Genomic DNA, 25,400 nt, shown 5'->3' on the forward strand with positions numbered 1-25,400 from the left:
TAGTCGTGACTGTACATATATAGTGTTTCCTTTTTAGCCCATCCATTTTCTACTGTATCAAATAGATAGTAACAGACAATTTTACCAAATATATCAAAACACATCCTTGCCTCAAATTCCTCATCATGATGGTAACAAAGTACCTAGTGTTGCAATAAATTATTTGTAACTATTTATTTGACACCGACTGTACAGTGTATACCTATACGAAGTATGCCGTCTATATTAAGAATCATTCTAAGACTTATCTTACTTACGATTTAGGTATGAGCATTTATTTGAAGAAATAATAAAATCAAAATTAAGGAAATATTTCTTTTATTATAAACGGTACACATAATTATGTTGCTAAACCTATCACTAAACAATAGTATTACTCATTTTATGTACACAAACATTAAAACAGTATTGCTTCACAATCAATTATTTATAATTCAATTTATTATCATTTTCAGATATAGAGAATAAACTATGTACTTTATCTACCTAGGTATGTATTTCATAAAATAATTAGCAGAATAAAATAATTCTTATGAAACTAAATACAAATATAATTGGCGAACATTAACCGACGGACCACTAATAAACGTTTCGAGCGATTCCATAAAATATGTAACATATGTATATCTAAAATGAAAAACATATACACGTATTACTTACGCTAGACGCTACTAGAGCGTCAACTAACTGATAAAGATAGTACTGTGTCCTTGGTCTATTTATTAATTAAGTGGTGACCAAATTGTAGAATTGTCGGCCGACAATGGCAACACACAAACAGTTTAAACAACAGGACAGGTCAGTTCAATAAATACTCTGGGTGTAATGTAATAATAGAGACAGTTTTATAGCACTTCTGCTTTGTGAGATCGCCAAGCGTTAGTACCTCATATCGTAAGTAAAATAGTTACATTATCCAACGATACCCATTATGACCAGGAATTTCATGAAAATGACAATTTTGAGAACAGCGTAGCGTTTTCTATGATTAAAAAAGTATTCGGACACGAAAGTTATTACTCTTGGTTTCGTACAGCCCCAAAGAATCATAATATTACTTAGATTCCGTTTCTCAGGTACCCATTGTCTTTTGCCCGTAACATACTTGTGCAGATATTCCGGAACGAAAATATGAAACTCCCTCTTGCCGGCCAAGAACCTACTTATTGCAGCCATATGACATACCTACTAGACGAGGTGTCCTGGTCTGCACTTTTAATATCGGATAAAATTGTTAATAAATTTAAAAAAATACCTACAAAAATTACTTTAACTCTAAAACATGTCAACACTCTAGCTAGGAACATCACAGCTCACTAAGGGGTATAAGCCTAAAACTTAAATACAATATATGTATTAGTACAAAGCAATACATACAATTTTTGTAAGATTTTTTTTAAGTAATTATTTGTCGATATTATCATAATGGTCGGTAAGATGATTATGTATGAATATATAATTCAATGCGAACTAGATCGCACGTTGTGCTTCAATAAAAAAATAGTCAAGCTCTAGAGAAACAGCTACATATTACATCGTTTCTCTTGATTATGTTTATTCAGATATAGTTGCGGAGGGCACATACTTAATAGACGGGATTATACCGAACAATCTTTAATTTTATTTAGATACATTAGAAATTGATGCAACCGTTAACGACATTTACGTTAAAATAATCTATATTAACTAAAAACGTCGACAAATTTAATAAATAGACATAGATATTTATGCATGGGATTTTATAGAGGGGATCGGTATACATTCAATGCATACCAAAATACAAACAGGTACACTTTGTAGTAACGCATCGATTCTTTATACTCTATGTACCTATAAATTTGTATATTTTCTATTCTATTACTAAATCAGTTCAAGGTCAGAATAAGAGTCAAACAAAAGTTTCTATCGAATAAGTATCGTGTTCGATGTGAAAGTATAGTGTAACGGATAGTATAGTTAATCGAGTCCAAGGGGTTCGTACAACTCGTATACCTACCTCGGTCACGGAAATTCGGGCAAATCTGCAGCGTCAATCGCTATACCTAATACCCGGGATCGGATACCGGTATTTTTTGTATGGGAACAAAAACGGTATTTTTGCGTTCTTTGTTAATTATTTCATTTCTAATTTCATTTTAATTTTTTTCATTTTTTCATTGGGCTATCTAATAATACGAAGTCGTTACCTAAAAACGCAAGCGAGTCCTACATTTTGAGTATAAAATAATTCGAAATATATAGTTATTTCGAAGTTTTTGCAAAAAACCGGTTCCGATCCCTGCCTAATACAGCGTGATAACAACAGAATTGCGCTCAACGCTGTCATCGTCTAGCGTAAACACTGGGAGAAGTTTTTGTGGCCCTCGGCTTAGAAGTTCAACTCGAGTGTAGAATTTGCAAATGAATATATTATGTATTTTGTGAGTTGCTAGTGTCGGTGGAGGGGCGGCGCGCGTTGCTGCGCTGCGGGATGACGAACTCGGCGTGGCGCGGCGCCGTGAAGGGGTTGGTGGCGGCGAACGGGCCGCTCACGGAGCCCTGCCGCTCCCGGAGCGCAGCGCGGCGTGCCGGCGGCGTGCCCGTGCCCGTGCCCGTGCCCGTACCCGTGCCCGTGCCTGCGCCCGCGCCCGCGCCTGCATCCGCCAGATGCTGCGGCCGAGCTCCGCTACAAAAACACACATTGTTCTTTGTTATTCCATTTATATTTTAAGTAATGAATTCGACGAAAAGCTATATCCGGTTCGCAAAGAGAAACCTCTGTCCAGACATGCCGGCAGGCGGTAAGAAACTGCGTGTGGTATGGTATTAATCATTTACTAGTTTGATACAACAGTACATATTTTCTGTACAGGTGGTGACTAATTTTGGGATTGTATGCTTGGGACATAGGTTTTTTTTTACGAATATATCTATAGACATTTCTGTTAGGTTAGGTTTTCTGCAAGTATATTAATAAAATAAAAATAAAAAACTCGGATTTTCAAAATCATAACTTTTGGCCACGAAGGTGAATACTTGAAAAGGTAGTGATTGACAGTGAATCTAAATACTTTCATTTTACTATCGTATTGGGCATGTTGAATTCTACAACTATAAGGGTAAAACACACTTATCCCACATACGCAAACGTATGTACGTGTGACATCTAAGCTGCACCCTGTAATTTGTATGCTTAGAAACATACTTGTCTACGCAACGACACACATGACAAGTGTGTTTCTAAGCATACAACATTCAGGGTTCAGATTGTCATAATGCATTGCATACGTTGCGTACGTGGGATAAGTGTGTCCCTGCCCTAATTTCTACACAGTATTCACTAGGTTCAGTCATTTATTGGGACCTCAAGCGATTGAAAGACGAAAATGAAGTGAAAGTTGTAATATTAGTGTACTTGACTTGTGAATGAAATATTTGTAAATAACATGTCGGTAAGTCTATAGCCTTGTGCGAAATGATTTGTACGGCGGTATGCCTAGATCAATTTGTGATATTTTTGATTGGATTAGCGAGCGAATTTTTGACAAATTCCAAATCGTGTAACCATTTAATAATGTCGCTATATTCGGATCTTAAAGTTACGTAACTAAACAAAAAAAGTAAAAAGAAACCACGTACTTCGGTCGGCCATCGACCAATAGGTATTTCCATAGAAACAAAATGTCCTCGTTGACCGAGTGACCCGAGTTACCTGGTTTTTAAATATTGAATGAAATGAAAATAGATATAGTTAAAATTCTAAATATATACTTAACACTTATATTCGAGTCGAAAATACCACAAATAAGTCTGAGCATAGCTCGCCTTAAGTAGAGCGCGGAAGATCTACCATGACCGTTAGGTATGTTCACCTTTTTTTCGGCACCACACAGCGGCTACGGTCGCTTAACTCTTAAGTTAGTTTCGCTTAAGATCACCAAAAGGATTGCTGAAAATGGTAATTAACACAGATTCAAATAAATCACACATTATTAGATAGGTTTAAGTCTCTAATCAATTGTAAATTTGTATCAATCAATGAATATCGGTTTATTTCGATATGTTGTTGAAGAACTCTGTTTACCTGCCAATAAGAACGTCACGCTGGTAATAGAGTATAGTCTAACCGAGTAACCGTGTCAGTAGGATCTAAACTAATTAAACCAGAATATTTAGCTATGGCGACCCTTTTAATGCGGTGGCCACACCGGGGAACGCACGCTCGTCAACATTTGTTTACAAATGTATGGCGGTCGGCGTCGAGCGCGAACGTGCACGCTCGGCTCGGAGCGTGCGTTCCGTGGGCCTGGGTTAGAGACGATGTTGCAGCGTTACCTAGGCACGGAGTTGAGGTCGGCGGCAGCGGACATCTGCCGCGGCGGTAGCGCGGGCGGTGCAACTCCCGCCCCTCCCGCCCCTCCGCTCGGCGCGGCCCCGGCCCGGGCGCCGGGTACGGGTCGCGGAGGGAGCTGCAACACAAAACACAGATTAAGAGGAAAGTGGTCGACAGCGAGCGAGGCTTATCCATACAAACGTAATTCTCAGTTTTCTCTCTGGACTTTAACGCGGCTACACCTGGGCTGGGAAGGGGAGGGGGAGGGGAGCACTCACTCGGGGCGGTTCGTGGGGGCGGGCGGGCGCGGCCTGCGACATGGCTCGCGCGAGGCGCGGCTGCGGCGAGGGCGGCGGCGGCCGGCGCGGCGGCACGCTGTCCCGCCTGCGGCCCCGCTCCGAGGCAGCCTCCGTAGGCGGCCCCTGTACAGAATACAGTCCGCACGTTTATATGTAGTGCGTAATATGGAACAGTGATAGACTTTTCCATATTAGTGCGACAGTGACAGTTGCGTTTCGTTCGCTACGGAGTGTAAACGATTGGGCTGTTGCCCTGGTTTAAATTAAATTATTGGTCAGAGGAATAAAAATATCAAAAAACCATTTTGTCAATTCGCAACCAATTTTTCCCATAATTTGGTTACCTGCGATACGGTCTGCGGCGGCTCGGGCCGGCTCGGCTCGGATCGGCTCGGCTCGGCACGGCTCGGCGCGGCGCGCGGCGACTGCGGCCGGCTCGGCTCGGCCCGCTGCACTTCCGTCCGGATGGGCGATGGGTCCTTCGCTGACGTCCGTGGGTCTGCCGGCCGGTTCACTGGTGATCTTCTGTCTGCTTGCAACTATACAAAAAAACGTATATTTAGGAATCAACATTTGATTATCAGTAGTTTAACTAAACTAAAACTGATCTAATATTGTGAATACTTTATTTAGAAGGTACCTAGATACGAGGCAAGCATTCATTCATATACCTATGCTTCAACCCGATATTATATAATTTATATAGATATTATAGTATTTTTTCTTATCGCAAGCGCACATTTTCTCTCTTGCATCTTGTTTCAACACAGGCCTACAAAGAGTAGCTAACACATAAGGAGGACAGACCCGGTTATTGAGCCCCGGCGCGTCGGGCGCGAGGTCGCACACGCTGCGCTGCGCGGCGGTCGCGACAAGAAGCTACAACTACTGGTTCTCCCCCACGTGACATACGAGCAACACTGCGAAGCACACCTGTGGACTGGTCCGATGCTTGAGCCCCGGCGCGTCGGGCCCGAGGTCGGACACGCTGCGCTGCGCGGCGGTCGCGACAAGTAGCTACAACTACTGGTTCTCCCCCACGTGACATACGAGCAACACTGCGAAGCACACCTGTGGACTGGTCCGATGCTTGAGCCCCGGCGCGTCGGGCCCGAGGTCGGACACGCTGCGCTGCGCGGCGGTCGCGACAAGTAGCTACAACTACTGGTTCTCCCCCACGTGACATACGAGCAACACTGCGAAGCACACCTGTGGACTGGTCCGGTGCTTGAGCCCCGGCGCGTCGGGCCCGAGGTCGGACACGCTGCGCTGCGCGGCGGTCGCGACAAGTAGCTACAACTACTGGTTCTCCCCCACGTGACATACGAGCAACACTGCGAAGCACACCTGTGGACTGGTCCGGTGCTTGAGCCCCGGCGCGTCGGGCCCGAGGTCGGACACGCTGCGCTGCGCGGCGGTCGCGACAAGTAGCTACAACTACTGGTTCTCCCCCACGTGACATACGAGCAACACTGCGAAGCACACCTGTGGACTGGTCCGATGCTTGAGCCCCGGCGCGTCGGGCCCGAGGTCGGACACGCTGCGCTGCGCGGCGGTCGCGACAAGTAGCTACAACTACTGGTTCTCCCCCACGTGACATACGAGCAACACTGCGAAGCACACCTGTGGACTGGTCCGGTGCTTGAGCCCCGGCGCGTCGGGCCCGAGGTCGGACACGCTGCGCTGCGCGGCGGTCGCGACAAGTAGCTACAACTACTGGTTCTCCCCCACGTGACATACGAGCAACACTGCGAAGCACACCTGTGGACTGGTCCGATGCTTGAGCCCCGGCGCGTCGGGCCCGAGGTCGGACACGCTGCGCTGCGCGGCGGTCGCGACAAGTAGCTACAACTACTGGTTCTCCCCCACGTGACATACGAGCAACACTGCGAAGCACACCTGTGGACTGGTCCGGTGCTTGAGCCCCGGCGCGTCGGGCCCGAGGTCGGACACGCTGCGCTGCGCGGCGGTCGCGACAAGTAGCTACTACTACTGGTTCTCCCCCACGTGACATACGAGCAACACTGCGAAGCACACCTGTGGACTGGTCCGGTGCTTGAGCCCCGGCGCGTCGGGCCCGAGGTCGGACACGCTGCGCTGCGCGGGAGGCGCGGCGAGCGCGGGTGGCGGCGGCACGCGCGCCGCCTGCTCCAAAATCGCCTTTTTCTGCTCGTGCCCCGCAGCGAAATACGAGAACACACATAGCACCGCGTAGCATATCTGGTCTGCCTGAAATACCATAAACCGGCCATAACCGCTGAGTTTCTTGTACACCGAAACGTGAATGTCACTAGGCAGTCAGATCGGAGGACCAAAATATTAAAACTTTCTAATATGTCGAGGTTTTGTAACGCATCGGAAACATAAAGGCTACTTAAATCTTCTGTATCGCCCCTCCTTTAAAGAATATTTCATACCAAATGATCGATACTATCAATAATAAACTACTTATTAACATTAACAATTATTGAAGTAATTTTCAAATAAAAGGACAATACTTTATAACCAAAGACCATTAACAGTTTAGTTTAGTTATGTTTTGTTGTTTTGTCTCAATTGATGTTAAATTTGCCATGGCCACAAAACAAAGAACTGTCCCGTGGCGGTGGCAAAAAGCCGGGACAACGCGAGGAAGATGACGATGATGTTTAATTTTTAACAAGGACCAAAATAGTCACACATCGAATATTTTGAATGAAATACTGTAGGTATAATTCAAAATAATTATTAATTAGGTAGATAAGAGGTATTAAGAATTAGACACAACATAATCGATTTTTAAATTGCCAAGCCAGATTGTGTATGTGAACTGTGGAGGCCCCACATGGTATAGTTTGTGTGAGAATCGAATGTTAGTGCATTTATAAATAAAATATTTTCAAGATTGATGCAACATATATATGTATATTAATAGCAAAGCAAATCAGCTTCGTTAGCAAAATGCTATTTCTTCAAAGACACGATAGTTATATAAAAACTGGACTTCCTATTAATACTACCAAAGTAACTGCATAGTTAATGTAAGAGGTTTAAATAAAAACATAAAAAAGCAGTATAGAGGCAATAATAAAAATGAAGCAGAAATGGATGGATGGATGGATGGAAGCATGAAGCAAAGAGTAAAAAATAATGCAAAATAAAACAGACACGTTGTGTACATACATCCGTACGAGCTATGAAATGAAAGGTGCATAATTCATTTCACTTCTAGTGGTCTCGATATAATACCGAGAAAGCCATATGGAGAAGAAACGATGCAGGTCAAGCACTACTTTCTCTGCCTACAACATAAAAAAAATCAGATTTTCAATAAAAAAGAATACACGAAATTATAATAAACATACGGGACATTTTACAATAGTGACCAGGAGAAGATATCAGTTTTGTCGTATACTTAAACCTTATTTAAAAGATAATCTCTATGAAATCTTCTCCTAGGTTTTGTACACTGATTATGGAAACATACAAATACAAATAAAAAAACACTTACCATTATTGATTTGTACTTTCTCTGTATTATTTGCCTTGTTTTTGGATCTGAAAAAAAAACGGATTTACATTAAATTAATTTTATGGTTTGTTACGTTTTTTTTTGTCACTCAACCACACCCAACAGGCTCTTCTCTTCTTGAAACATCGCGCGATTGACTGAAAATACGTAAGTTAAACCGTAAACATAATCTAATGTAAATATGCCTCACGACAGCTTAAATTCGAAAAATAAGATTTACAGTCAAATGTTGGGGTCCATCCGTTGGGGTTAATTCAAATAAAATAAGGACGGGCGCATTACATTTTTTGATAAAAAAATATCATAGTCATCAGTACAGCTGTATAGGATGACTATGACTAGATCGGGCACTTTGTTTTCTATGGAAAGCACACGCGATCACCGATCAGCCGTCATAGAAAATGACATGTCGGACGACTCGGCCCGGTCTAGCGCGAGTCATCCCTATAACGTAAGAGCGTTTTCATATTGTCCGTTCTGATATTACGTGAAAACGCTGGATACGTGTCGTGTCGTGTCAAATTTCCGATACCTAAGCAAAGAAGCAAAAAGTACATTTAATCATTGTTTGTTGTTTAAAAGAGCGTTAAAATGCAGAAATAAAAGGACTTGATGCCACAGTTCTTATCTAGCAGCTGTTTTTCTTCAATGGACTATGTGAAAACGCTCTAATGGCTATTGGAAACATTGGAAACCAGTTTCAATTAACTTATTAGTTAAGCGACTAACTCTTCCCATTGGTGTTACGGCCTTTTCGGTTTCTTGACAGCGACAAGAAATTGTAAGCAGAAAAAAATAAAAAGGCATTCTGTCCATATATCATTTTTTTCGACTGCAACTGGAAACAGGTGCAATTTAAAGAAGATCACGTAGACGGTTCAGTTCACAGGAAATATTATACTAATTTCACTAAATAACTTACTAAATTCTTCTAAAACGAAGATACCGCCGTTCTGTGTAAAGCACTTCCGGATGTGGTCAAGCCTCACAAAAAACTGAAACATGGAGAAGAGCAGCATTGATACACTTGTTAAAGTTACCTTGTTATTTGCATTATTTACCTGTTTATTACTAACTCTGGCTACGTCATGTCATGTATGACGTACGAATTTAGACGGATTTAGCCTAACCAGTATGTGTGTATAAATGTTTCATATGACATTTTTTTATAGAAATATGTGAGGATGTATTCAACTTATTTTGTATGTAACTGTAAGTGTGCGAAAAACAATGAGCTACATAAATAACACATGCGATGAAATAACTTCACACAATCAGTTTAGCATCTAGGCAAGACTAACTACTGCATACAAATACAATTCTAGCTTGGATTTTGAATAAGTAGGTACAAAACGTTTTACATTATATACATAATGGCATTATTTACACATAAATAACTGTTGAATTCATATCAGTTAAGTTCTGTAGACTGTGGATACTTACAACATGGATATGTTGTAATATTTTTTCAATTTTCTACAGTTTAGCAATTTTTTTATAATAAAAAAATGTGTTTATACAACCTGTGATACATCCCTCCTTGAAGATACTTTAGAAAACTTGTACAAAAATAAGCATTCCAGTTGTTTCGTTTTATGGATCCGCTCTGAACTTTATGAATACCTACTTTACAATAACTGATTTAAGTTCAAGGCAGATAATGTAAAATCCGTAAGATTCAGTCATGCAAACATGCGATACGAGCAGCGCAACGCGTATACTGAGTATCGGGCGGATCCACTAATGCCTGCTCACACATGTGCCTTGCGTATGTGTTCATGAAAACCAGAAGCTAAGGCACGCCCAATGAACATGGGAGAGCAGACAATTAGTGTGTCTCACTACGATACTACAGTTCAAAATTCAACGACAAAAACTGCTACTCAGGGTCTTCTGCATGTCGCGTTTCTGTTGGTTGAATGTTGACAGCAAGAGCGCACGTGAGCAGCGGGAGTGCGTTGAGAGCGGGGTGCGGCGTGTGCGGGGAGGGGGTGGGAGGGAGAGCGGGAGGCGAGGAGCACCACGCGGCCGGGCCCGGAGCCGCACCAGAACTTGTGAGATGGCAATGCTCTACGACTGACCTCCGACCCGCGTCCGGCTCGGGGCGGACGTGACGCGAGGGTTCCGGGATACAGACACAAGGGACCAACGAACTGACCGCCGCGGAGGGCGTGGCGAAAGGGAATCGAGACCGCTCGCCGGACGATCCGCGATACGATTGCAAGCTATCGGGTGCGTTAATAAACAAATAAATAAACAAAGGGCTTCTATGTGCATGCACGACGCGCGCTTCGGCGCTCGTCGCACTCGGGAGAACTAAAACAACGCTAACAACGGCTAAAAACAATCTGTAAGCCTCAAAACTACAAGTAAAGCCCTACGACCTCGAACGATCATCGCTAATTGCATGTCAATGTAACCGTGATAGAAATCATAAGGTCGTGTCGATCATCGTAAGAGCCAGCCATTACTAGTGTATGAACCACTGAGTACCTCGAAATCCTTGAGCGCAGCGGCGCGGTTCGGCGTGTCCGGGAAGAGTAGAACAGACAAAAAGAAGATTAGTTGGGGGCGGGCGAGCGCGTGTCAAGGACCATCTCAAAAGTTCCTAGCGTCGCGGGCGCCCGAGCCTCGGCTCGCGCTCGGCCGGGCTGACCCGACAGCCCGAGCGACCCGAGCGACCCGAGCGCCTGAGCGACCCGAGCGCCCGAGCGACCCGAGCGCCCGAGCGACCCGAGCGCCCGAGCGACCCGAGTGGCCGAGCGCGACCCCGCTGCCCGCCACGAGAGCCCGCGGCCGACGAGGGAGGTTGCAGACAATAGCACATGCAAAGTATTGTACGGAATAGGTACGAAAATCAGATGGACAACGGTCAACCTTAAAATGTAAAAAACTTCTAACTATTACATCGATTGTAATAATATAGAGATAGATAATTTATGGGCGTAAATAGTGATTTTATTCGACCAAAGCTGAATTCGTTGTGATTGTAGAATGATCATTAATTCGTTCTCTACGAATACACCATTACTTAAAAAGAGTTTCGATATACTAATATAAATAGGTAATACATATATTAAAGAGAAAAATCGGACAATGAAGAAGTTAAGATAGGAAAGTTTGAGTGGTCCTTGAATCCGGATTAAATATTGCTAGGATCTGAGGGGCAAGCAAGTTTAAAATTATGATTTGCCATTCAGCGTTTTCAAATATATATTTTATTTGGACGATATCGTGGCGGGTGCCTTTTTGTTTGATATCGTAAGAGATGGCACATCGCGTACGTGGATGAGAAAGCTCCGTAGGTTGCCCGATGGCGACGCCGACGCCGCGGTCGAGCGCGAGCGGCACAACAAGACAGAAGCGCCTTCGCCGTTCATACCGACACGATCTCTGAATGAAGCGTTACACTGACAGATACCTTACCTGACGAATCGGTGTAATGATCATACCAAAACAGTGGCTTACTTGCATTGACCAAACGTTCAACAGTTTTGGTAAATTCATTACTTTAGAAAATAAATAAGCTGACGAAAAATACGATCATATAGATACAAAAGAAAACACATACCTTGCTGTGCTGGAACAAGAGGCCAACGCCTTCCATGCACACCTTCGAATGATAAATCAATCAGTATACTGTAAACCGAGTCAATGTTACAATGTAGCTGTATTAGAGATATGTCAAATTAAAACTTTTCACTGTATCTGTCTGTAGCAGTAATGCAGTCGGCAGCTGTATTTCAGAGTGACATTACTGCCTTACTGTTGCAAATGTCAAAATTGATGTCGCTGCCAGGATTTTTGACATTTGCGTCAGGCGTATCGGTGAAGGTAGGCCATATACAGGGTGGCTAAAAAATAAGTGCATTCCCGTTGCCAGCCACTTAGTCCATGGCTGTCCGTAAGAACTTCTTAACAACCGCCTCGTTAAACGGCTGACCTTATTTATTTATATAATTTTTATAAACTTTTATTTAACTTGCCCTGTTAGTATGTATGTTTAGTTTGTTAGTGTGGGTCAAATCTTGGAAGCTAAATTTGACCCACTTCCCGATTTTCGATTGCGCTGAAATTTTGCGTAGATATGTAAATCGGATGACAACGCAAACTAATGTGTTTTGGGGTTGTTAAACTGTCTGTATTAGTTGCCTGTGGAAATAAATGTATCAAAAATGATTTTTTTGAGAAAACATTCGTTTGTGCTTACAAGTAAAGAATTTCTTATGTTATCTTAAATACCTGTATAAGTCCGCCTTCCCCCGAGGCACAGTCTTGTATGGGGAACTCTCCTCCCAGCTCCGCGGCGTCCTGACTTCGCCCGCTCTTTTCCATGGCCTCTTTTATACAATAGTATAGCGATTTGCACTGAAAATGTTATAGAAATTACGATACCAAGATACTATTAATAATAATAAGTTACTTAACTGTGCAAGTGTGCAGGTGCACTACTTAACCTAACTTACTGAGTTACTGAACAAGTTTGGGAACAAATCAAATTATTTTATTAAATATTTTGATTTGTGTTTTTTAAGTAGTCACACTACTATATATAAATTAAAAACTGTAATATATGACATCTATTACAGTTTTTTACTGAGTGACTGTTTAAAAAAAATAGACTCAGCATCGGTACCTACTGTCTTAACTTTTATAAGGTTAGTTTACTGTATATAAATAAATTGCAAACAGCAGTCATGAACAATGAAAAAATATATAAATGTACATTCAGCTGCAGATATAACTAACCCCTTCCCCACACCTGCATAGAAATATGTTTACAGGCAAAAAATATCTATTTACGAATAACCGGGAAGATAACTAAATCATCTTTTATTTGAAATAACTAAATGATCCGTCATTTGTTATTTTGAATTTATCTAGATCAGTTTTATTTTTATCTAGATAAATTAGTTGGGATTTTAAATAAAAGATGAATGTCAGTAGTACAGTCATGTAGAACTAGAAGTGGTCGGGCATGATGAAATGAAAATAACCTACAATGACAGTGTGACGGTTTGACCCGACGTGACATACTATATAAATTTATTATTATAAGCTTACTTCAATAACAAACGAGGTCAGTTATCTTCATCTAGATAATTTATCTAAATAAAAAAGTTGTCAACGCACTATTTGTGGTTGAATTTATTTTGGAATAAATTTATTTGAAATAATTATCTAGATAAGAAATTATCTAAATACCTAACGCCCAGCTCTGTTTGCAGGTGGGGTCAACTATTTGCAGCTGACTGTACGTTCACGGAAAAAACAAGATCTAACATCTTTTAGAGCATTCGCAAAAACTATTTTAAAAGAAGTGCATCATAATATTCTAAATTGTGATGTCACACGACACGTCTTTCTCACTAACCTTACATGGCTATCCTGGCAGGGTCGCCATGTAAGGTGAGGATTCGGAGTTGAGTAGAAAAGAGTGTTCAGCTTAAATGATGCTTTATTACTGCACTGAATACATGAGTAAATATCCTATGAGCTACATACATAACTATATCTAGTATACACTACAATAACGTTAATTATTTAGCTATTTACCTTTTTCGTATAGTATTTATGTAGTTGCGTCTGACCACCATTCTTTCTCCAAAGGCACAAAACTCGTATTTTCGGACTATATGTCATATTGACTAGCCTTTCGTACCACCATCGCTCCACGATTGTTCCTGCAAAAACAAAGTTTATAAATATTTGCAATAGGGAATATTACGCGAAACTCTGCGTAGGGGGCGCCAGGGCGATCTGAAACTTTCGTGAAACAAGAAAAATTTCGTTATCTAACATCTCTGTCACTTGCATATTCGAGCGAAAAAGAGGAAGATAGCGAAATTTCGGTTTCGCGTTTCCGGTAGGTCCTCTGTAAGCAAACCGCCTTGATGCATCAATGTCATATTTTATTATCTCTGCAAAACTTGTCAAAAACCTGTTAAAGGTACAGTATGTATAAGTTACTCTATGGATTACTAAAAAGGCTAGTCCTGCATTCTGGTGGCAGAACATTGCAGTAATATCCCCTATTGACAACGGTTTTTAAGTAAAGCCTGACCAGTAATATATGATCATTGTCAAGAGGGCGCTGTTCATTCTCATGTATAGGGTGACAGTTCAGTATAGTATGAAAAAAATTGTTCCAGTGAAATTCCGCAACATGGCGCGTGATCATATATTCCTGGTCAGGCTTTATTTTCACGTGAGTGGTGTCAGATTTTAAAGAACTAGCTTCTGCCCGAGACTTCGTCTACGTAGAATGATGATGATGATTGATAAAAACTATCCCCGGGCCTCAAACTATCTCCATACCATTTCATCTAAATCGGTTCAGCGGTTTAAGTGTGGAGAGACAGTCAGACAGACAGAGCTACTTTCGCATTTTTATAATATTAACGTAGGGATTCGTGTTTTCAGTAAAATCACTTGTAGAAAATTTATACAAGTAGCGAGAATTCTTGTTTTTTACGTGACGTCCGTATTACGGAAAGCGTATTTAGCTGGGATGCCCCCAACTGTATAGAGTGTATAGACCGATGGGCTTGTGTGGAGCTCAGCACGAGGTGATAGCGTCGGTCTCGTACACCACGAACGAGGCCGTAGCCACGAGGCCGAGGGCCAGTTGACGTCACAACACTCACCCTGCGTGGAGCGCGGCATGAGCCCGGTGTCGCACATTTCCATGAAGCGCAGCTTGAAGCCGCGGTCTCACCGTGAACGAGGCCGCGGGTTAGGTGACGTCACAACACTCACCCTGCGTAGAGCGCAGCACGAGCCCGTCGTCGCGCACCTCCATGAAGCGCAGGTCGCCGCTGGCGTCGGTCTCGTGCACCGTGAACGAGGCCGCGGGTCAGGTGACGTCACAACACTCACCCTGCGTAGAGCGCAGCACGAGCCCGTCGTCGCGCACCTCCATGAAGCGCAGGTCGCCGCTGGCGTCGGTCTCGTGCACCGTGAACGAGGCCGCGGGTCAGGTGACGTCACAACACTCACCCTGCGTAGAGCGCAGCACGAGCCCGTCGTCGCGCACCTCCATGAAGCGCAGGTCGCCGCTGGCGTCGGTCTCGTGCACCGTGAACGAGGCCGCGGGTCAGGTGACGTCACAACACTCACCCTGCGTAGAGCGCAGCACGAGCCCGTCGTCGCGCACCTCCATGAAGCGCAGGTCGCCGCTGGCGTCGGTCTCGTGCACCGTGAACGAGGCCGCGGGTCAGGTGACGTCACAACACTCACCCTGCGTAGAGCGCAGCACGAGCCCGTCGTCGCGCACCTCCATGAAGCGCAGGTCGCCGCTGGCGTCGGTCTCGTGCACCGTGAACGAGGCCGCGGGTCAGGTGACGTCACAACACTCACCCTGCGTAGAGCGCAGCACGAGCCCGTCGTCGCGCACCTCCATGAAGCGCAGGTCGCCGCTGGCGTCGGTCTCGTGCACCGTGAACGAGGCCGCGGGTCAGGTGACGTCACAACACTCACCCTGCGTAGAGCGCAGCACGAGCCCGTCGTCGCGCACCTCCATGAAGCGCAGGTCGCCGCTGGCGTCGGTCTCGTGCACCGTGAACGAGGCCGCGGGTCAGGTGACGTCACAACACTCACCCTGCGTAGAGCGCAGCACGAGCCCGTCGTCGCGCACCTCCATGAAGCGCAGGTCGCCGCTGGCGTCGGTCTCGTGCACCGTGAACGAGGCCGCGGGTCAGGTGACGTCACAACACTCACCCTGCGTAGAGCGCAGCACGAGCCCGTCGTCGCGCACCTCCATGAAGCGCAGGTCGCCGCTGGCGTCGGTCTCGTGCACCGTGAACGAGGCCGCGGGCCGGGTGACGTCACAACACTCACCCTGCGTAGAGCGCAGCACGAGCCCGTCGTCGCGCACCTCCATGAAGCGCAGGTCGCCGCTGGCGTCGGTCTCGTGCACCGTGAACGAGGCCGCGGGCCGGGTGACGTCACAACACTCACCCTGCGTAGAGCGCAGCACGAGCCCGTCGTCGCGCACCTCCATGAAGCGCAGGTCGCCGCTGGCGTCGGTCTCGTGCACCGTGAACGAGGCCGCGGGCCGGGTGACGTCACAACACTCACCCTGCGTAGAGCGCAGCACGAGCCCGTCGTCGCGCACCTCCATGAAGCGCAGGTCGCCGCTGGCGTCGGTCTCGTGCACCGTGAACGAGGCCGCGGGCCGGGTGACGTCACAACACTCACCCTGCGTAGAGCGCAGCACGAGCCCGTCGTCGCGCACCTCCATGAAGCGCAGGTCGCCGCTGGCGTCGGTCTCGTGCACCGTGAACGAGGCCGCGGGTCAGGTGACGTCACAACACTCACCCTGCGTAGAGCGCAGCACGAGCCCGTCGTCGCGCACCTCCATGAAGCGCAGGTCGCCGCTGGCGTCGGTCTCGTGCACCGTGAACGAGGCCGCGGGCCGGGTGACGTCACAACACTCACCCTGCGTAGAGCGCAGCACGAGCCCGTCGTCGCGCACCTCCATGAAGCGCAGGTCGCCGCTGGCGTCGGTCTCGTGCACCGTGAACGAGGCTCGCCGCAGCAGACGCGAGCCCAGGGGCTTCAGGTCGATGTCGTTGCCATGCTACCATAACGAACAACTAGTTTAGGTACTCTTTTCACTAATGTTTTTTTTAATTTTATTTTTACGAAACAAACAGTCTTATAAAACATGTAGGTGAATAAGCTGACAGCTAGAATTTATTACAATGTAGACCTATAGTTTCCTGTATGTTAATTTTTAATAAACTTAATACTATGAAATGCTATCTGAGACAACTGTGAAATTAACAAATAATGAGATAACTTAACCTAACTTTAATACAAATTTATTAGAGAATAAACTTTCTTCTTAAATAACCCTAACGAACTGCCTAATATATCCGCGTTCATACACTTTTCATTATACAACCTGCATGCGCGTTTAATATATGATTGCTGTGCATATTTAGTGCGACATGTTCCAACACTGAACAGCATTTTGCTCCGACAACCACGTTCTGTTCTACGAGGCACTCGAAAACCTATATTTATGCCTCATGGAAAGGGAAAATTTGTAATATTGTACACATTCGTCCGAGTGGTGGGGCGAACGAAGAGAATCACGAACGATGTGTGATAATTGATTAAAAAAATCCGCTTGCCACTCGCACGAATGTGTAACCCCGTAGGCTTTATTGGTTGACAGTTTGATTTCAGCGTGTTTGGCGATTGTGAGGTAATACATACACCATAATAAGGCCAAAGACAGAAGGTAAAAACATTTACTTCTATATTATTTCATAAAGACGGGCTGACATTGGTTGTGCACAACGCGATTTTACACCTTATGTACTGGCCCACTTCGAACCGCCCTTAAGGCCCGTCTTTAGTCTTTACGAAGTAATATGTAAGTCAATGGGTAAAAACTGCAATTAAATGTGTGAATTGTAAGCCATGGTTGACATTACCGCCAAGTATTATAGTAAGTAAATGTTAAGAAATACAGAAAATATAATGTATCTTACCAACGTATGAACAACATCAAGCAAATGATTGACTTCTTGACTATAAACGAGTCCTATATGGCTCTTCGCAAGCAACCTCCGCACTTTATTCCGTACGATATCCGCTTGCACATCGAAAAGCACCATTGCTGCCGTAAGATTGTAAAGAGCGGTAGAAAGCAGTCTATCCTCTTCGTGTTCCAGTCGTTTTCGTTCCGTCTCGCTCAGACATTTGTACCGTTCCATCATTTCGTTGGCGCCTTGGTCCATGCCAATCATATCACGTTCTTGGCTCACAGCGTCTAAAAATGCATCTTCCCAGAATTGCATTTGGTCCCATAGGTTTGATCTCTCCTTGCCTTAAAATATAATTTAGTTTTATAGGTATGTAGAAGAAACAATAGTATTTTATACAATCGTGATAAAATAGAGAGCTTTTAATTACCGTGTTTAGGCCAAGAAGCTTGCTGAGTGGCCTAATGAAGGTACGAGATTAAAAAGCTTGATTATATCACTACTGTATACAATACTTTTTCCACGAGTCATCTAAAATAATACTTTTTCTACTATAAAACCTAAATAATGAAAGAAAAATTAGGTAAGTATCTCAGTAGTACAAAATACATCAACGCGTGCATAATATATGAATATAAATCATGAAATTCATGAAATAGTCGCCCGTTGGTGTATTTTCTACTACACCGCGGCGCCACGTGATTGGTCAAATGCATTATATATTTTAATTTTTCAGAATTATGACTAATGATAATATGACAATCATTACATTATGACTTTCAATAATTATGCCAAACAAAGGGACCCCGTAGATAATATTAGGAGTGGCGTGTCTATAATTGAGTTCCTAGGCTGTATCAGGGTCTTATGCGCGCTAGAATCAGTGGCCGATTTCGGGCTTAGCAGCTCGGCCTTTGGCCTTACACGAAAGCGCGTTAGGCTCTCACACGACCCTATGAGAGGCTCGGCGCTATTCACTTTTTTAATACAAATTTAAGTCGTGTGCGATCTCTACTCTGCTTCGGCCTTGCACGAGCTTTGGCCGTACACGAAGCTCAGGCTTACCGATAAGGGTTGTCATGAGGGACCAGTGTGTGGTGTCGCCCTGCACACTACCTTCGAGACGAGGAGCTTCGGCTCCAGGGCCTTCGGGTCCAAGGATGGGACAGCTTCGGCTGTCGGCAGCGGGCGGTGTTCGCGGCCACCATTGCTGCGAGACGGGCATACCGTGGAGGGTTTAGTCGGTGTTTGGCCCCTCGGCCACGAATCCGACATTTCCGTCCTAGGCGCAATGCCTAAAAGCTTACCGATAAGCCCTTGGAAGAGATACGTCCTCGCGGTGTCCGGCGACGTGGCGGGCGACGTGGCGGGCGGGCGGTACGCGCCGAGCGACGACTTGGACGAGAACACGCTGGAGGCCCGAGGCTTGCCGCTCGCAGCGCCAAGACCCATCTGCGCGACGAAAATTAACCTTATATAGTATATACCTCACTGTAGGAGATTTTCTTTTTGGGGTAGAAAGGTACATATTAATTCAGGTGTTCAGTGAAGCTTTACTTGGTTGTATTGAAACATGCACATGACTGTGTATATATAAGTACTTAGGTATGTATTTACACTATTTACCTACATTACCTTTAAAATATTGTTGACAGCTCCAATAAATTATTTCTAATAATCCTTCTACTGTAAAAACTATTTTCACAACTCTTTCTTTGACTTTTAATTTTTGCGCTGTCATTTAATTTCTAGATAAACAGGCACAGATTAAATGTACATAATAAGTTTATAATTGATAAGCAATAATAAAAGCTAATATAAATATATACACAGTAGTGTCACTCGGCTTTTCCTTGGAACTTCGGACACTTTCTGTGTGTGGACACTTTCAGCGATGTAAGACGGTCTACAGATTATTAGCATGCACAAATCACTACAGTGGCGCGACAACTCATGGTTGGCAAGTACAAGAGTCTTTGGACACAAGACGGCTCGGCTTTAAGTCGAACTTTGTTTTTTAAGCTTATTTAGAAACTTGACCATTTATACTTACAGGATTTTTTTTTAGTCACCTGGAATAATTTACGAAGTGAATTACTATATAGGTCATATTGAGCACTTTTACTATGGGACCAACCCCGAAATCGCGCACATGGTCGCATTTTTATAGCCCGTCACCATGCCTGTCACGTTCCAACAAGTATGTAAGTGTGAAAGTGACGCATGACACGTGATAAAACGCCGACCATGCTACAGCCGCTCCGATAGAATCGGGATAAAAGTTGAGTCTTAAAACTGAGTCAACTTAGTCCTTTAATTATAGTATTACCAACACTAGCGACAAATCGCGGCAAGCGGGCGCTAGGACGACAGCGACACTCTCACGACAGCGACTAAGACTTACATTGAGAAACATGACCTCTGTATCAGAGAGGTTGGACTTAAAGGAGGCGCGGTGGTCGTAGAGATTGGCTCGGTTGGTGGTGATCGAGCCGCTCTCGTCGGCGGAGCAGTCCGACGACGGCGCCGCCTGCCACACACAACCTCTGTAGCCGACGAACAATGATCCCGGACAAACCAATTTTACAGTGAAACCTCGATAAAACGAATGCTTAACGGGTCATATAAATATAAGTTGCCAACGCATGCATCTAACGTAAGTGCCATACCGGTATGCGAATAAGTAAGTTCTAATTGTTTTCTCCTTTTCCCGAAAGTTAAGAACACTGGTGAAACAAATGGCAAGAATGTTGCTATAGGTCAAAAATGTTAAAACTATGTCAGCACCATCTTTAACTATCGAGACAGAAAATGTGTGTGTTGTGTATGAAATCTGTAAGTTTAGCACGAGAGCGTCGCGTCGAGTCATAATCTCGCGTGCAAAATACTGTTGCGGTGCACTCGCGTGCTAAGCCTATACTGACCTAAGAAAGAAAAAAAAAAAAAACTTATGTAAAAAAGGACATGTATGAAAAAAAAACCACTGCAGCCCGCTATATATTTGCCCTCGGTACATGCAACCTAACTTAAACAACGCTTTCCTTCACGATCTATATTACAATTTATTTAGAAAAAAAAAATAGTGCAGGTCCTACCCCCAAATATGTGTCACTTCACATTATCCCTGAAATACCTACAAAATTTAATAATTAATATTAATACCTACCTGTATATCTCGAAATCATTTTGCAAATTAAATTGGAACTCCTAGAGGGTGGAAATTAACCAAGAGCCAATTTTTGATCGAAATTACCCTTTTGGTTCGTGTTAGTGAGGTTCCACTGTCTGAATACGCGAAAAATATTTAGATATTTTTTATAAATCCTGGTTTCTTTGCTCGTTTGCATCACTCCGAATTTTATATTAGTATTATGTGATGATTATTAGGTACTATGACGGGATGCTACTTTATTTACCGCTGGTGCGAATTCGCCGCGAACAGTAGGTAGACATGCTTGCGCAAAGCAAAGTATGTTTACTGTACATTGCGCGCTTTAAGCGAGCCTTGCAAAAGTGGCGCTAAATAGACGCGCAATCTGAAGCAAACATGCTTGCACACTCGCGGCGTACTTCGCTGGACGCACCTTACCAGCCAAGGCAGAACGAAACGAAATACAGGGTTATATATAAGTATATAAATATCACATTGCGATCGTACATTGTTAAAATATAAAATATTTATCACATACTATTAATTAAAGTTAAATATACAGACACGAAATGCACAAAAATACTTAAAATGGAACTTTATTATACATGTATATTCGTGTCATGCTCAAGAATGTAATAACACTGTTAAATAAATATTAGGCCCCTAAATACGGGTTTAAGTAAACACATTGATTGGTCACAGTATACAGTGTGTAAATCCAATACGAGCAATAAATTAAACCAGATATAAAATTTATCCGTGTAATCGAGGAAAAGAGAGGAAAACCGAGGAAAAGGTGGATGGACTGTGTGAAAGATGATATGAAACTAACGCAAGTGAATGATGAGATGACGGGTGACAGAGAGGTATGTAAGAAAAAGACATGCTGCGCCGACCCCAAGTGAATGGGACAAGGGCAAGCGAATGATGAATCATTAATTAAGAAGTTTTTTAAACTTTTTAATTTAAACTGAAATAAATGTCATATACTAAGAAAAAATGACCAAGGCCTCCAGTGCCCCAGGCTGGAATCGAACCATGAGATCATGATGATGATGATGATGATGATGATGAGATGATGTGATGATGATGATGATGGAGATGATGACGATGATGGAGGCCTTGGTAATTTTTTCTTAGTATATGACATTTATTTCAGTTTATAATTTATATAGTAGTGTTTCTACTTAAAATAAAAACAAATTAAAGTATTTTCTGTAAATAATTATTTTGTTCTAATACTTCTAACAGTTTTTAATTTAAGTTAAATTGCGGGCCAAATTATTTTGTATGGTTAATATGTTCACTGTATTTCTAAGAAAATATTATCTCAATATACTTCTTAGGTCCTATGCTAACCACCGCTTATTTATTCGCCCGTATTGGATTTACACACTGTATATCCCATGCAATAGCACAACAAGAACCCTCCCCGTGTTGGTGATACCTACATCCGAGTCGAACGAGGTCAGTTTGCTGAACAGGAGGTTCCGTTTCTGGTTCAGCATGTCTTTGAACATCTCGGTGGTGCTCTGGGCTTCAGACGACTCCATCTCGGGATAATTCAATGTTGGCATATCTGCGTGAAAAGATATTTAATAATAATGGACTGATTTGCTGGAAAATATGGAGAATGGCAGGCTCTTTACAAAAGGTGTAGCAGGATAGCTTTTGAAAAATTGCCCCCAGAGATTTTTTGTTCAAAACTATTACCATATGATGCCCCGTGAGGAGAAAATATTTCATATAATTTTTTAACTCTACTGCCCACTGGAACCTCACGGCATCCACCCTAAAACGTTATTATTTATTTTCTCCTAAACTATGTAACTGACGGATTTCATATTTTGTACAAATATTCATCATCATCATCATCATCATATCAGCCAGAGGACGTCCACTGCTGAACATAGGCCTCCCCCAAAGAGTGCCACAATGACCGGTCTTGCGCCACCCGCATCCAGCGGACTCCCGCGACCTTTACCAGGTCATCAGTCCACCTTGTGGGGCGCCTACCCACGCTAAATGCTTTTTTTTTTCACAATCCATAACTCACGCGGGAACAATATAGAGCATTGCCCTTCAGTACGCCTGCATGAAATAAGATCTTTTTCGAGCAAGTGTGATGAAAAATATAGAATCTGACCTGACTGCGAGCTCTTCCTCGAGCACGGCTCGGACGGCGTGTCGAGGTAGTTGTCGGCGAGCGCCGAGCCGCCCATGCCGCTCGCCTCTAGCCCGGCCCCCTGTGTAATGTGTTGTGTATTGTCTGACCTGACTGCGAGCTCTTCCTCGAGCACGGCTCGGACGGCGTGTCGAGGTAGTTGTCGGCGAGCGCCGAGCCGCCCATGCCGCTCGGCTCCAGCCCGGCCACCTGTGTAATGTGTTGTGTATTGTCTGACCTGACTGCGAGCTCTTCCTCGAGCACGGCTCGGACGGCGTGTCGAGGTAGTTGTCGGCGAGCGCCGAGCCGCCCATGCCGCTCGCCTCTAGCCCGGCCCCCTGTGTAATGTGTTGTGTATTGTCTGACCTGACTGCGAGCTCTTCCTCGAGCACGGCTCGGACGGCGTGTCGAGGTAGTTGTCGGCGAGCGCCGAGCCGCCCATGCCGCTCGCCTCTAGCCCGGCCCCCTGTGTAATGTGTTGTGTATTGTCTGACCTGACTGCGAGCTCTTCCTCGAGCACGGCTCGGACGGCGTGTCGAGGTAGTTGTCGGCGAGCGCCGAGCCGCCCATGCCGCTCGGCTCTAGCCCGGCCCCCTGTGTAATGTGTTGTGTATTGTCTGACCTGACTGCGAGCTCTTCCTCGAGCACGGCTCGGACGGCGTGTCGAGGTAGTTGTCGGCGAGCGCCGAGCCGCCCATGCCGCTCGCCTCTAGCCCGGCCCCCTGTGTAATGTGTTGTGTATTGTCTGACCTGACTGCGAGCTCTTCCTCGAGCACGGCTCGGACGGCGTGTCGAGGTAGTTGTCGGCGAGCGCCGAGCCGCCCATGCCGCTCGCCTCTAGCCCGGCCACCTGTGTAATGTGTTGTGTATTGTCTGACCTGACTGCGAGCTCTTCCTCGAGCACGGCTCGGACGGCGTGTCGAGGTAGTTGTCGGCGAGCGCCGAGCCGCCCATGCCGCTCGCCTCTAGCCCGGCCACCTGTGTAATGTGTTGTGTATTGTCTGACCTGACTGCGAGCTCTTCCTCGAGCACGGCTCGGACGGCGTGTCGAGGTAGTTGTCGGCGAGCGCCGAGCCGCCCATGCCGCTCGCCTCTAGCCCGGCCCCCTGTGTAATGTGTTGTGTATTGTCTGACCTGACTGCGAGCTCTTCCTCGAGCACGGCTCGGACGGCGTGTCGAGGTAGTTGTCGGCGAGCGCCGAGCCGCCCATGCCGCTCGGCTCCAGCCCGGCCACCTGTGTAATGTGTTGTGTATTGTCTGACCTGACTGCGAGCTCTTCCTCGAGCACGGCTCGGACGGCGTGTCGAGGTAGTTGTCGGCGAGCGCCGAGCCGCCCATGCCGCTCGCCTCTAGCCCGGCCCCCTGTGTAATGTGTTGTGTATTGTCTGACCTGACTGCGAGCTCTTCCTCGAGCACGGCTCGGACGGCGTGTCGAGGTAGTTGTCGGCGAGCGCCGAGCCGCCCATGCCGCTCGGCTCCAGCCCGGCCACCTGTGTAAAACAAAAATATCACTTTGCTAATCCGTAAAATAATAACTGCTAGTCAATCAGTGCTAACCCGTTATACTTACTTGCGTATTTTGACATGCAATTAATGTTCCCACCCTTCCTAAAAATACGTATTTTTTATTTGCACACCGGCTTGTTGAACTGTTAGACCCGATATCGGATCGGACAATGAGAGAACGACACAACAATAGTTACCTCCTTGCTCCAGTAGTGTGTGTGCGCCATCTCGGCCAGCTGGAACACGGACGCCATGCCGCCCAGCCCGAAGTTGGAGTAGGTGTGCTCGAGCCCGTGCACCACGGCTTGGAGCACCCGCAGCATGCCCTTCCACACCGGCTTGCTGACAAACTGTTCAAAAATACGACAATATTGCATCTACTAGGACGGCAAAGCAAAACTGATTTGACGCCCGATTACCAATGAAAATTTACTTTTACAACAAGACAGATATCTAATAACGTTTGTTTTTCTTTTATATTTAAGAACTGATCACGTTGAGGTAGTGGTTGAGTATGCTCAACACCATAACAGTTAAGGTTTTTGATAAAGAATACCTTATGCCATTAAATCCGCCTTTTGTACATAAAGTTTAACTTTTTTCAAAACAGTCTGAAATGTGAAATCAAAAAAAAATATCATTAGGACATATAAAATAGATTCAATAGTCCAAGTTAACTTACCACGTCGTAGACTTTGTCGTTAGGCGTGGTCTTGCGGTTGAGGTTCCGATTGAGCTTGCTCAGCACCATGTTGCGGTAAGACTCGTCTTCCATCAACTTCTTCAGCCGGTTCAGCTTGAGCCAGCCCACGCCTTCGCCCTCCAGGACGTGTTGCACTAACTGTGTACAAAATCATTCTATGTACTTTTATTCCTAACATTTTTAAATAGGAAACTTAATTTTTTGTGAGGCCGTTTAGTGTTTCATGGTAGTCTGTTTGTTAACCATAGTCACCTGAA

General features: G+C 44.9%; 3 protein-coding genes across 3 annotated transcripts in view; 1 reads left to right on the top strand and 2 right to left on the bottom strand.

The window, feature by feature from the left end:
• Positions 1 to 25,400, top strand: part of LOC134741569 (uncharacterized) — a 163,221-nt gene that overhangs the window by 43,401 nt on the left and 94,420 nt on the right. The gene's annotated exons all lie outside the window — the stretch shown is intronic.
• On the bottom strand, positions 1,614 to 6,852 carry LOC134741795 (basic proline-rich protein-like). Its single transcript, XM_063674691.1, has 7 exons — positions 6,628 to 6,852; positions 5,821 to 5,904; positions 4,956 to 5,150; positions 4,591 to 4,734; positions 4,315 to 4,448; positions 3,852 to 3,928; positions 1,614 to 2,665 (listed from the first exon to the last, which is right to left on the bottom strand). The coding sequence occupies exons 1-6, from the start codon at positions 6,850 to 6,852 to the stop codon at positions 3,898 to 3,900; spliced, it is 813 nt and encodes a 270-aa protein (XP_063530761.1). The 3' UTR covers positions 1,614 to 2,665; positions 3,852 to 3,897.
• The window catches only part of LOC134741574 (MAP kinase-activating death domain protein), a 67,122-nt gene continuing 48,446 nt past the window's right edge, over positions 6,725 to 25,400 (bottom strand). Inside the window, exons 24-38 of the mRNA XM_063674408.1 lie at positions 25,123 to 25,281; positions 24,638 to 24,790; positions 24,325 to 24,424; positions 22,222 to 22,349; positions 20,024 to 20,149; positions 18,927 to 19,071; positions 17,626 to 17,963; positions 16,562 to 16,703; positions 13,679 to 13,806; positions 12,365 to 12,490; positions 11,694 to 11,735; positions 9,045 to 9,117; positions 8,102 to 8,148; positions 7,774 to 7,892; positions 6,725 to 6,840 (exon numbers count right to left, since the gene is read on the bottom strand). Of these exons, the coding sequence (XP_063530478.1) occupies positions 7,785 to 7,892; positions 8,102 to 8,148; positions 9,045 to 9,117; positions 11,694 to 11,735; positions 12,365 to 12,490; positions 13,679 to 13,806; positions 16,562 to 16,703; positions 17,626 to 17,963; positions 18,927 to 19,071; positions 20,024 to 20,149; positions 22,222 to 22,349; positions 24,325 to 24,424; positions 24,638 to 24,790; positions 25,123 to 25,281 (1,815 nt within the window). The 3' untranslated portion in view covers positions 6,725 to 6,840; positions 7,774 to 7,784. The remainder of the gene's footprint in view (positions 6,841 to 7,773; positions 7,893 to 8,101; positions 8,149 to 9,044; positions 9,118 to 11,693; positions 11,736 to 12,364; positions 12,491 to 13,678; positions 13,807 to 16,561; positions 16,704 to 17,625; positions 17,964 to 18,926; positions 19,072 to 20,023; positions 20,150 to 22,221; positions 22,350 to 24,324; positions 24,425 to 24,637; positions 24,791 to 25,122; positions 25,282 to 25,400) is intronic.

This window comes from Cydia strobilella, chromosome 5 (assembly GCF_947568885.1).
Source record: "Cydia strobilella chromosome 5, ilCydStro3.1, whole genome shotgun sequence".
NCBI lineage: Eukaryota > Metazoa > Arthropoda > Insecta > Lepidoptera > Tortricidae > Cydia > Cydia strobilella.

Bases quoted from the DNA above. Each gene is read 5' to 3' on its own strand.
- LOC134741795 (XM_063674691.1), bottom strand. From the start codon at position 6,852: ATGGTATTTCAGGCAGACCAGATATGCTACGCGGTGCTATGTGTGTTC. The intron at 5,905-6,627 runs GTATGTCACGTG...CAGTAGTTGTAG, and splicing joins TGTGCTTCGCAGTGTTGCTC to CTACTTGTCGCGACCGCCGC. The intron at 4,735-4,955 runs GTAACCAAATTA...TATTCTGTACAG, and splicing joins CGCCGCAGACCGTATCGCAG to GGGCCGCCTACGGAGGCTGC.